General features: G+C 35.3%; 1 protein-coding gene across 1 annotated transcript in view; it reads left to right on the top strand.

Annotated features, from left to right (window-relative positions):
- Positions 1 to 12,197, top strand: part of LOC148939248 (mitochondrial glutamate carrier 1-like) — a 106,139-nt gene extending 93,942 nt beyond the window's left edge. Inside the window, exons 7-8 of the mRNA XM_089107092.1 lie at positions 2,197 to 2,353; positions 6,624 to 12,197. Of these exons, the coding sequence (XP_088963218.1) occupies positions 2,197 to 2,353; positions 6,624 to 6,765 (299 nt within the window). The 3' untranslated portion in view covers positions 6,766 to 12,197. The remainder of the gene's footprint in view (positions 1 to 2,196; positions 2,354 to 6,623) is intronic.
- Positions 12,198 to 13,044: the final 847 nt, after the last annotated feature.

Genomic DNA, 13,044 nt, shown 5'->3' with positions numbered 1-13,044 from the left:
ACGCTGAACAAAATGGCTATCTCAAAATTTGATTGGATGTGATTGGGGAATGATGGGCGTGGGGGGGCTAGTTGCCCTCCAATCACTTTCTACTATTAAAAAGGGCACTAGCCACTCAATCGAATGAGCCCTTTTCGAAGTTTCTACGACAACTTCTTCGATACGAAGTGCCCTGGTATGGAAAAAAGAATAATACATTGTGCCAACATTGTTCTTTACTTAGGCAGCGTGATGGCGCTGCCTATGATTTGGTGCTGGCTGCTACCAAAAATTTCATAATTGCTTAAGGATGTCCTTTTCATTCAGAAGGGTTTTTCCGATTTTTCCTACTTTTAAGATGTAAGGAACTTTAAGAATAAACAATCTTTGGATCCCCAAGGCCAACACTTTCAAAGGATATATGTACATTCTGAAGCTTTTTAGTGCCATTTTTTTTAGCTTTTTTACTGAAGTTTTTCGGGCAGTCTCACAGTTTCGTCTAATTTGACGAAACCTAAATTTGTCAACGCTTTTATCCCGTAGAAGTTGAAAGATTAACAACATGTTGATTCCCAAGGACATTTACACCTTCAAAGGATGTATACACCTTTTGAAGCTGTTTGGTGCCATTTTTTTTTTTTTTTAGCTTTTCTTACTGAAGTTTTTCGGGCAGTCTCACAGTTTCGTCTAATTTGACGAAACCTAAATTTGTCAACGCTTTTATCCCGTAAAAGTTGAATGGTTAACAACATGTTGATTCCCAAGGACATTTACACCTTCAAAGGATGTATACACCTTTTGAAGCTGTTTGGTGCCATTTGTTTTTAGCTTTTTTTACTGAAGTTTTTGGGCAGTCTCACAGTTTCGTCAGTGTTGCCACGTTGAGTCATGAAATAAACAAGGAAAGCTAATTAGATAAATTTATCAACGCTTTTATCCCGTAAAAGTTGAAACATTAACAACATGTTGATTCTCAAGGACATTTACACCTTCAAAGAATGTATACACCTTCTGAAGCTACTTGGTGCCATTTGTTTTTAGCTTTTTTACTGAAGTTTTTCAGGCAGTCTCACAGTTTCGTCAATGTTGCCACGTTGAGTCATGAAATAAACAAGGAAAGCTAATTAGCTAAATTTGACAACGCTTTTATCCCGTAAAAGTTGAAAGATTAACAACATGTTGATTCCCAAGGACATTTACACCTTCAAAGGATGTATACACCTTCTGAAGCTTTTTAATTGCCGTTTGTTTTTAGCTTTTTTACTGAAGTTTTTCGGGCAGTTTCACATTTTCGTCAGTGTTGCCACGTTGAGTCCTGAAATAAACAAGGAAAGCTAATTAGATAAATTTATCAACGCTTTTATTCCGTAAAAGTTGAAACATTAACAACATGTTCATTCCCAGGGACATTTACACCTTCAAAGGATGTATACACCTTCTGAAGCTATTTGGTGCCATTTGTTTTTAGCTTTTTTACTGAAGTTTTTCGGGCAGCCTCACATTTTCGTCAGTGTTGCCACGTTGAGTCATGAAATAGACAAGGAAAGCTAATTAGCTAAATTTGACAACGTTTTATCCCGTAAAAATTCCACGTTAATTTCGAAAAAAGGCTACAATAAAAATTTCTTTTATTGCTAATGGAGTTATTACCGTTTATAATATGTTTGAACATTAAATGATAATCGTTGTAATATGGCATTCAATAGCATCACTGAAGTTCAAAGTTCAATTAGATCCCATGCAAATGCCTCTCCACGTTAATTTTCGACGAATGATAAACGAACCATAACAACAGTCATTTTCAGGATAACCGGAAAGTTTTTTTCATTCTAAGCAAATGAAATGCAACTGCTAAACCAGCAGCTACCAATTCTGAATATCTTTATCCAATGGAGCTTTTATGCGCATTCTTTGAATTTACTCTTTGGAAAAGCCTGTTATGTTATTGTATAATGTTATACTATTGTTATTATTATATATGCAAGTTACTATGGGCTGTAAATTACTATATAGCTTATTATATTATAACTTGCTCAGCCAAAAGGCATTTCTTCTAGAAAAGAAAATGATCTAAGACGAACATGAACAGGATCTCGATTTGTACGGTTTTTAGTGCGTCATTTCTAATACGATTTGTAAAACTGCGATATCTGGTACTTTTTCCCATGTTTCTTTATATTTGAATGATCCTGTTTAAAAACTGTACTTTTTTTTTAGATGAGGCTCCATTCTATTGGTCATTTACGTCGGGATTAATAGCTGGAGGGGTGGCAGCTGTGGCTGCGAATCCGGCCGATGTCATCAAAACACGATTGCAGCTTCTTACAAGAGGTGCTAACGAACGAGCATATACGGGAATACCTGACGCCTTTAGGTAAGTCTCACTAGAGGGGCTAACGAACGAGCATATACGGGAATACCTGACGCATTTAGGTAAGTCTCACTAGAGGGGCTAACGAACGAGCATATACGGGAATACCTGACGCATTTAGGTAAGTCTCACGAGAGGGGCTAACGAACGAGCATATACGGGGATACCTGACACCTTTAGGTAAGTCTCACTAGAGGGGCTAACGAACGAGCATATACGGGAATACCTGACGCATTTAGGTAAGTCTCACTAGAGGGGCTAACGAACGAGCATATACGGGAATACCTGACGCCTTTAGGTAAGTCTCACTAGAGGGACTAACGAACGAGCATATACGGGAATACCTGACGCATTTAGGTAAGTCTCACCAGAGGGGCTAACGAACGAGCATATACAGGGATACCTGGCGCCTTTAGGTAAGTCTCACTAGAGGGGCTTACGAACGAGCATATACGGGGATACCTGACGCCTTTAGGTAAGTCTCACTAGAGGGGCTAACGAACGAGCATATACGGGGATACCTGACGCCTTTAGGTAAGTCTTAAACTGGACATTGTTTGCTAAACGCTTACTTTATGAGAGGTATATTTGGCCACTGTTGTCCGTTAGTGGGGATTGGAGGAGGCTTCCCCTTAATATATATTAAGAACTCGCCTAAGACTCTCTTCCCAAACCTAACCGGGTAAGGGGAATAACTTGTCCTGGTGTTAAGGTATCTGGTGTCTGGTGTCTCAAGTATTCCAGGGTCTTTCCTTAAAGTGCCGAGGAAAGTGGCAATGAAATCTGGTTGTTTGAATTGGCTATGTGGAAACTTGTCCTGGTTTTAAGTTATCTGGTTTCTGGTGTATCTGGTGTCTCGAGGATTCTAGGGTCTTTTCTTAAAGTAGCGAGGACAGTGGCAATGAATTCTGAGTGTTTGAATTGTTTCAGTGAAAACTTGTCCTGGTGTTAAGTTATCTGGTTTCTGGTGTATCTGGTGTTTCTAGTATTCCAGGGTCTTTCCTTAAAGTACCGAGGAAAATTGCAATGAAATCTGATTGTTTGAATTGGTTAAGTGGAAACTTGTCCTGATGTTAAGTTATCTGGTTTGTAGTTTATCTGGTCTCTCTAGTATTCCAGAGTATTTCCTTAAAGTACCGAGGACAGTGGCAATGAAATCTGATTGTTGGAATTGGTTGAATAGAAACTTGCACAACTATGGAGGTTTTCAAAAATTAGTAAAAAATCAGAATTCAGTTTTTAATGAAAAGTTCTTATTTTAATGAAAAATCAGAATTCAGTTTTCCATGTGCAGTTATGCAGTATTTGGTAGTATTTGGCGCTGAATTAGAAAAAGAAACATGGGCAAATAATAAGCTAAAAACATCTGATGTAGCTTTCCTTTGAGGGTGTAGACAGGTTGTTAATGTTTAAATTTTTACGGAGTAAAAACGTTGTCAAATTTAGCTAATCAGTTTCACTTGTTTTATTCCACGACTTAATGTGGCAACACTGACGAAGATGTGATACTGCCTTAGAAACCCTAAAACACAAATATTAGAAGATCGTGGTGTTCAGGTATGAATAGGCTTAAGATTTATCTTCTTGGCCGATCATTTTTTGGCAGTAGGGGCTGCTAAATTTAAAAACAAAACATGGTCTTAAGAGGGGCAAATGGGCGTTAAAAACTTATGGCACAAGAAGTTGTAGATGTCCTTTCCACACTTTAATTAAACACAGCTGTTAACCAACTGGTAATAAAACTAATATTTTTAAGAGGAAAATAAAATTGAAGAAGACTTTAATTATTTGGTTTTAATGATACATATTCTTCTTTTGTGGATTCTGTGGTCATATTCTTCTAAAGATACATACTCTTCTTATTCTTCTGTAATATGAACATATTAAACCCTAGGGCTTAAAAATGCATAGTATAAACACTGAAGCAGGGTAGATGGTCTTTGGGGCCAACCCTCCTTCCATCAAATAAAAAGATTCAAGATTCTTAGATTTACGGATTTTGTTATTCCCCTTATAAATTTATATACATTTCATTTAAGCCAAATGCTTTTTCATGTTTCTAATTAATTATCCATGTTTAATTAAATGTATTTTTGGATGGATGAAAATTAGCTTTCGAAATTTTTAACTTGTGATTTTTAGGCCTCTTGTACACTTGTTACATCTTTCATTGTGGTTTCTCATGTTTGCGGTTTGGAGTACCCAGAGTAGTTCCTAGGACCAGGGGCGCAGCTAAGGGGAGAGGGGGGACTCCCTCAAAGTTTTAGGTTGTTGGCACGCAATGTTGACGCCTTTGAATGTTGGGAATCTGGCGTATTAATTTAGTTTATGTGTCCATATTTGTTGGCACACTGGACGATTTTCTTGGTATATTTTTTATATCTTCCTCCAAACTCAAAACCCTAGCTACGCCCATGCCTACGGTTGGTGGTTCCCGAGGCGATATTAATTACAGCGCCCCCCTTCCGACTGAAACATAAGCAAAAAAAAGGATGATTTAAAGTGATAAATTTGATCAAAGTTGGCAATCCCCCAGCCGCGGCTGCCCCTGGCTGCTGTGCCCGAGGCAGCTGACCTGGTTGCCCCTCTCCCCTACCTCCCTCTTTTAACGGCTCTGGAAGTACCTAGCGTGAATATAATCGCGAAATGCAATCAAATTACACAGATGTAATGTGAGTAGAAAACAACTAGTGTCACTACCACTACAATACCACTCTACCACTAGCAGTGGTCACAGCGCTAATAGTGCCATTAACCCAACAGAACTAAAAGAAATCAAAACAATATAATTAAATTACTGAAATCGAAATTTAAACTGGAGATTGAACGTTATTTTGACCTAGGCTTTAATTTCAGGAAGTATGCAAGCTGTTTAGTTTCGAGCCATTTTCTATCGTTTATACAATAATATAGGCTAATGAATTGTAAGCTAATTCAAGAAAAAAATTTTAATTTTTTTGGAAAAAGAGCCTTTTTCGTCTTCGGTCCAATGTAAAGCAAGAGTTAAAGAATAGTTAAATAAATATATTTTGAAATTTTATTTTTGTTTTTTATAGGTAAGTTAACATTTCTTTTTTCGGAATACTTAATGGACTCTTTCTTTTCTTTTTACAATCTTATGATTTTTAGGCTTCTTATAATTTCTTTTAGTTTCCGTTCGATTGAGCCCTCCACGATATTCTAGGACCACTGGGTCGATACGATCAACCGTGGTAAAACAAAATAAAAAAAAAATAAATAAACACGCATCCGTGATCTTTCTTCTGGCAAAAAATACAAAATTCTACATTTTTGCAGATAGGAGCTTGAAACCTCTACAGTAGGGTTCTCTGATACGCTGAATCCGGTGGTGTGATTTTCATTAAGGTTCTATAACTTTTAGGGGGTGTCTCCCCCTTTTTCCGAAAATCGCAAATTTTCTCAGGTGCCTGATGGGTAATACTAAACTTGATGAAACTTATATATTTGAAATCAGCATTAAAATCTGATTCTTTTGATGAATCTATTAGTATCAAAATTTCGTTTTTTTAGTTTTGGTTACTATTGAGCCGGGTCGCTCCTTACTTACAGTTCATTACCACAAACTGTTTGATCGTATGAGTTTTAGGCTTATTATACTTGCTGTATCTCTCTTTGTGGTTTCTCATATTTTTGGGTTTGAGTACCCAGCGTGAATGTAGTTGCGAAATTCAATCAAAGTATCTTCATTCATTTGCGACATCATTTTAAGTTAGGTATTCGAAACGTCAAACATTAAAGTTAGCCGTCACTATCGCAGTTGCCGGGAATGTCCGAAATTGGTGAATGTTGACACTCACCAGTAAATCTCCGAAATACCTTTCTTTTCTCTTTTAATTTAGTCAGCGTTGCCGGTCAACTTTTTCAATTTAATGCAAGGTTTTATGGTGACAGGTTAGGTTAGGTTGGATTAGGTTAGCATAGGTTAGGTTTTTTAACCCATTTCTGATATTTATAACCAACTTTAACCTGACGTAAACTAACATAACCTAACCTAACTTTAACTTTCGCCATCATAGCTTGCATAAGACTGAAAAAGTTGACTCGCAAAGCTAGTTGAATCCAAGCAGAGAAAAAGAAATTTCGGATATTAATCGTTGAATTTCGGCATTAACCAGAGTTCGGACATTCATGTTAACATCGCTATTGAATTGTGTTTATATCTACTGATGATCTTTCTCAGAATTAGCGTAACACTTTAAAAACACTTTATGCTGCTTAAATTTTTTTGTTAAATAATTTTTTTTTATTTCAGATCAATTGTTCGAGAGGAGGGATTTTCCGCTTTCATGAAAGGTGCTGGGTGCAGAGTGATGGTAATAGCACCCCTTTTTGGCATTGCACAAACAGTGTATTATTTGGGAGTGGCTGAGGGAATCCTTGGGATCAAAAACTGACTTACATTTACTTATATAGGGTATATGGACTAGTTTGTGAACTGTAGACAAAAATTTTGCTTTGCGAAGATCTATCAATGGATCGAACTTCGGTGTAAATTTTTAACGAAACACTATTTTTCAAAAATCTAAAAAAAAATACTATATAAAAAAAACTCTTTGGGTGCAAAAAACCGCGGTCGGCAGGTAAAAATGAAAAATCAAGAAAACATTATGTTCAAAGAAAACACTTAGAAATAATCGAGTAGGAGAGCAGTAATGGGTTTACAAACCTACTCATTTTTACGAAATACTTCATAAACACAGTCTCGTGATATTTTAAAATACAGGGATTAATATATATATCAAGTTAATTTCCAAGGCCGTACCCAGGATTGTTTTTTTTTTTTGGGGGGGGGGGGGCTACACACAAAAAAACACTCAAAAAACGCTTACAAAATTTGTTTATATTCATTTTTGTTATGTTTTTACGAGTCAAACAAACAATTCGGGGGGGGGGGTTCAAACCCCCTAACCCCGCCCCCTGGATACGGCCTTGTTAATTTCAAGTGATTGTTGAACATCAAAAACGCATGTGTGAGATTTCAATTCTTCGGAACTTAACATACCAGGCTTTTCTTGGTAGTTTCACAGCAGTAATTGTAGCATGGGATGGGGGGGTGGCTGCTCCTGAAATCCTGAATTTTTCCTATTCAAATTTTTAAATAAAATTTGCTTTCTAATTGTACCCCAACCCTCCAACACAAAAACTACGTACCTAATTGAATGGTGGGTTACTATATTCATAGGAGAAAACTAGAGTGATATTTTTTAAGCTTCATTTTTGTTCCAAAGCTTGCACTACCCTGAGTATGACGACGCCTATCAAGAACTGAGCAAGTAGCTTAGTTGTCTAAAGACATATTCCGTATTTGCACTTTCTATTGTCCCAAAATAGCACGTCTCTTAGGTCTATGGTATTTGGGCCTTTCAGAAGCCAAAATTATTAAGTCCCCTTTTAAATTTCGCTTCTAACCATTAATACATGGCTAACTCTTAACTTTATATCTTCGTCTTTTTCTCTAGATTACCAGCAATATATTTTGTGTCAATATTTATAGATGAACTTCGCTTTTGAAAAAACTGTACGTGTTCGTTCGTATAATTAAATTATATGAGGGCTGTACCAAAAGTAATAATAAAAATTTTATTCCTTAATTGACTGCTCTATTTTCGTCAATTTACAAAAAAAGTCAGTTGAAGAAACATAGTGACTTCCTAATTAAGCATGGCTTAAATAATTAATTAATCTGCATCATCAATAACGCAAAATAGGAATATGGAGTATCTTCTGTAATCAACCACAGTAACAAACACCTTTTTATCCTGCAGATTATCTTACTAGAAAATTGGTATAATAATCAAAACCAAAAATGTGCCTTATTTTTAAATTTTTCAGCTGTCTTCTTTATAAACGTCAGTAAAAAAGTTCAAAAAACGGGAATTGATGTTCTCCTTGAATTTTCTTCCGTTTTTCCTCTCTTATTCACTTGATTAGTTTTGCCTCTGAAAGGCTCATTTATGACCTAAATAGTGTTTACGCTTGAACTAAAAATACCTAGAATTCTTGAACTGATTTAGTGTAACAAAATGGCCAGTTTTAAATATTTCAAAATTTCCTTTTTTTGATATTGTCACTAAATCTGCTTCTTTTTCTAGAGGACGAAATCTAACTTCTTTTTTCATAAATAATTGAGTTATGAACCTTCTCGCCCCGTTTAATCCGGTATTATTACCTAATTGGGTTTCAATAATAGTCTGAAATAATGCCCATAAGTCTTGAAGTAAGGACTCTCTCTTATAGAGTTTTGTTTTGTTTGTTGCTTGTATTTCAGAAGAAGAAAAATGAAGAGTCAAAACCAGTCGAGTACATTTCTCTTCGAAGCAAATTTTTGTCTACACTTCAAAATGTGGACTTCAGAAAATTTCATGTCTACAGTCAAAAATGTAGACTTTAAGTTTATGTCTTTTTATGTTCGTCTTAACTTTTTTTTACTTCGGGATTTTATCTAATCAAATAGGAGCATTATTTTGCTTGTGGATTAACCCTTTTCACTATATCTAACGATTTCGCCTATATCACTGCTCATCATTTCTCATCCCTATTCTATATTTTTCTGTTTTATTGCCATTCAAACTGTTATTTCTCCTTTAATCTGTTTCTTCTCTAATCTATTTACTGCTCTAAGATAAGTAATTCCAGTTTTTGAACTAGTCCTCAAGTATTTTTAAGACCCCTTCTTTTGCCAACATTTGCTAGGTGTAGACAATGATTTGCGCGGACAGATACATACACAGGTAGGAGGAGGGGGGGGGTCCATTCAACAGTATACTGAAAACTGATAATTCTTTCAGTGGTATGAAACAAAGGAATCAAAATTTTGAACTTTCAATTAAGTTAATACAAAGCATAATGTTTGACACGCCTCTTTGGGCCAATAGCAAATCCACCAAAATTTGAAACGCTGCCTACAGTTTTGAACTGAGATATAATTTCCTATTTTGCAAGGCAAGGCTGTACCTGAACATTATGGGGTTTGAATCAACTCCCCCCCCCCCCGGCCCGAAATTTTTGTCTGACTCCTAAAAACGCAAAAAAAAACAACAACAAAGTACTGATGCATTTTTTTTACAGTTTTTATTGTGCACCCCCACCCCTTCTCGAACAGAAGTTCTGGATATGTCCTTGGTACCAGGAGTTGGTAAACAATTCGAGATTTCCTGTCTTTGTTGTTTAATTCTAACCAAAAGTTAGATTAATTCAAGAAACTTAAAAAGGTTTAACAAGTCAATAATTTCAACTTTTGTAACTTATTTGAATTAATATTAAAGTAAGAAGAGTATCTGAAATAAAAATAATTTTTTAAGTAAAAATTCAATAATATAAAAAAAACAGCCTGATATTTTATTATGCTGTCTTAGTTTACTATAATTTCCATTTCCGTTTTGATGGGGAATATTCCGCCTAAAAAAAGAAAGAAAAATCCTGTTATGCGTCTGTGCGTCGCCCCTAGTGATTTCTCTACTTCGTAAAATATCAAGAAAAGACACTTCAATAAAAACTCTAATTTTTGAAATTATTAAAATATTATTTATGTATAATTAATGTATAATTATGTATAAATATGTATAATTATGTATAAAATTAAATTATGTATAATTATGTTATAATTAAAACATAATTAAAAATATTAATTATGTAAAATGTTGTAGTTAATGCACATTTGAATTAAGTTCTGGAATTTGGCTGAAATCGCCGAATACCTTAAAAAGAAGAAAGAGAAATAATGATCTGATAACATTCAGTTGTGTAATTAATAGGTATGTAAGAAAATAAGCAAAAGACGCTGGTATAAAATAGTAGTATTTCTAGAGACATTTTGGAAAAAAAAATTCTTGTTTGTCATTCCAAAAATTGATCTAAAGATAAAACCAATTCTTTCGTGATAATTTTTAGCAAAAAATTAGTATAGGTGTTCGGCAGCAGGATGGCGCTGAAGTTAAATTGGAATGAGCTAATGACCAAAATTACAAATTGCTGTCGTGCGACGAAATTAACCTAAACTTTAAAGGAAGGAGGTGAATTTGTTTTTCCGATTCCAGTGGGAAGACTTCGGAATACTTCTTCCAAAAATGTGCCTGGGGACACTTGCCATTTTATTATTTGGTTCATTCCATCTTTGGGTGAGAACTCTCCTTCTTCAGTAATGTTTGGTCATGTGCCAATAACCTTTGTGTCTTTCTTCTTTTTCTTCCTGTGTTTTTCTTCCTTCACATCGTTCTTCCTTATTACTTTCAGAAAAGGTCGAAAGCCACTAGAAAATGGCTTCAGGAGATCCGAAGGTATAAAATAGTGTGGTACATTCTTAACATGTATTAATACTCTAATTTTCTTTTCTAAACTAGCTTAAATTTTATAGTTACGAGTGCATTTACTTGATTCACGATAACTGTGCTAACATTCTGAACCTTGGTCTTCCCTTTTCTACGCTTTTTTGTATCAATTTGGGGTTGATACTTCTATTTAAGGTGTTAAGCTAAGTTCTGGGGAGATGGTAAATATCGTCAAGTGTCGGCCCAATAACGCTGCAAAGATGGTAAATATCGACCCACTAACGTTACTGTTCGAATTCTGGCTTATGTCTACTTAAAAACAAAATTCTCTGAATACTCGCTAGAATACTTCTCCAACAAAAGACTTCTTTGAATAAAAGGATTAACGTCCTCCAGCAGAGCTTTATAGCGCATAGAGGGTCGAAACTTGGCGACGTTACGGTTACCGGTTCTTTTTTTGCATGGACAGGTAGTAAGCATGTCGCCCGACCTTGAGTCTGCTGGTATCAAACCCCGGGGTCTTCATTACCAAACAAGGAATCAATTTACTGGATACGATTTGAATACCTATTTAAAAAATAATACCAAATAATAATGACAATATTATACAGTGGGTGCAGTAATGTAAAACAGTATGCACACTCAATGCAGAATAATATAACAATAACAATGCTAAAAACATATAACAATAACAATATAACATATAACATAACAATGCTAAAAAACATATAACAATAACAATATAACATATAACAATAACAATGCTAAAAAATGATACTATATTTTTACCAGTACTTTGTCGGTCCCATTAAAGAATTTTACCATTTCGATCCGAAATAGAAACGGACCGAATATCCACCCAGATTAAAACTGTTTCTTGCTGGGCGACATGAAATCCGGCTTCCGGAATATAATTTGATTTCTCTCAGAACCTAGCTTTATGAGGTATTTTTATATTGAATCAAGGGCGGTTTGGGTACTTTTTTCCGTATTAATTGTCTAATATTACAGTAACCTCCCCCCCCCCTTCTGTCTTCCTTTCTATACCAATCCAAATTATGAAGAGCGTAATATTTTATAACTAGCTTGATTATGAACCATTGATTGATTAGAGCAACAACGAAAAGAATAGAATTTAAAAAAGCGCCGATTATCTGGCTAAGGAGATAATAATGATTTAATCGATTTTGAGCGTCAGTAAGGCTGAAAATAGATTGGAGTTCAATCGATTATAACCTCTAATCTTTAAATTCGAATTAATTAAATAATCTTTAATCCGGATTTAGTTGATCGTGACAATTAATAATTTAGAAATACATTAGAATTCAGTTAATCGTGGGCTTTAGTACCTTATTTTTGAGGAATAGGATTAGGATCAATGTTTTATTTTATTGTGTTCAATCCTACCCTTATTAGATTGTGATATTGCCAGTCATTAATGTTGTTTTGTTTATGTATGTTAATATTAATTAATTAGTTAATTTAGTTAATTAGTATTAATGTTAAAATTAATATTAATATTTTTTGTTTATCATGTAGAAATAAAATTTGTAATGGTGTCTGTCTCGTCTCTTAGATAGTGCTTGTGTAGAGAATTTTTTAGAGAACGCAAGTATTTATATACTAGAGGGCAAGGCCCTCCGGATTTGAACCCGCCCCCCAATTTTTTGTTCGACTCCTAAAACGTAGCAAAAAAGCATATAAACTAATTTTTCTTTTTTTGTGAAACCCCTCCTTTTATCCCCCCCAGCAAAAATCCTGGCTACGCCTTTGCGTAGGGGTTCTGACATTTTGGAAGGGGAGGGGGGTAAATTCAAATATAAAGTGTAGGGATACGTTGAAAAATCTTGTCATTTCGGGAAATAGGTTTGAACCCCCTCCCCCTCGGCGTTTATGCGCAGAATGATGTATCGTTTTTTCAGACGAGTACGTTTTATTTCCATGACTTCACGAAATTTGTCATTCGACGCTTAAAAGAGTAGACACTTCTTCTACTCTTGAGAAACCGTTAAAATCTACTTATTCATTTATGTGAAGAAATAGAAATTTACCTCGTGTTAAGCAACAAAAACCACCTGATATTATAACTTGTTTTTAAACGACTTGTTTTGGCGTTACTTTGGATACTTGGCCCTAATTCATTAATCAAATGTAATTACTTCTGCGTATTTTCAGGCCAGAATTCACCAATAGGCCCGGGCTTAGGGGCGCACAATTCCACGGGGCGCAATAAATTATCACTGAACGGGTTTTTTTTCTTAAAAAACTGGAGTGATGGGGTGTGTCGTCAAAGTCCCAAGTGTACTCCGCCGCCGTGCTGCCTATTCACAGAAAAAGAATTTTAAAACAACACAGGAATTCCGTGGGCATATATAAGGTATCAAATGTTTCCCACGAATAGCAGCT

This window comes from Artemia sp. Qi Xiang Cuo, chromosome 21 (assembly GCF_049724085.1).
Source record: "Artemia sp. Qi Xiang Cuo chromosome 21, ASM4972408v1, whole genome shotgun sequence".
NCBI classification, from domain to species: Eukaryota; Metazoa; Arthropoda; class Branchiopoda; order Anostraca; family Artemiidae; genus Artemia; species Artemia sp. Qi Xiang Cuo.
Note: the sequence above shows the minus strand (reverse complement) of the source record. Positions and strands in the feature narration are given on the sequence as shown.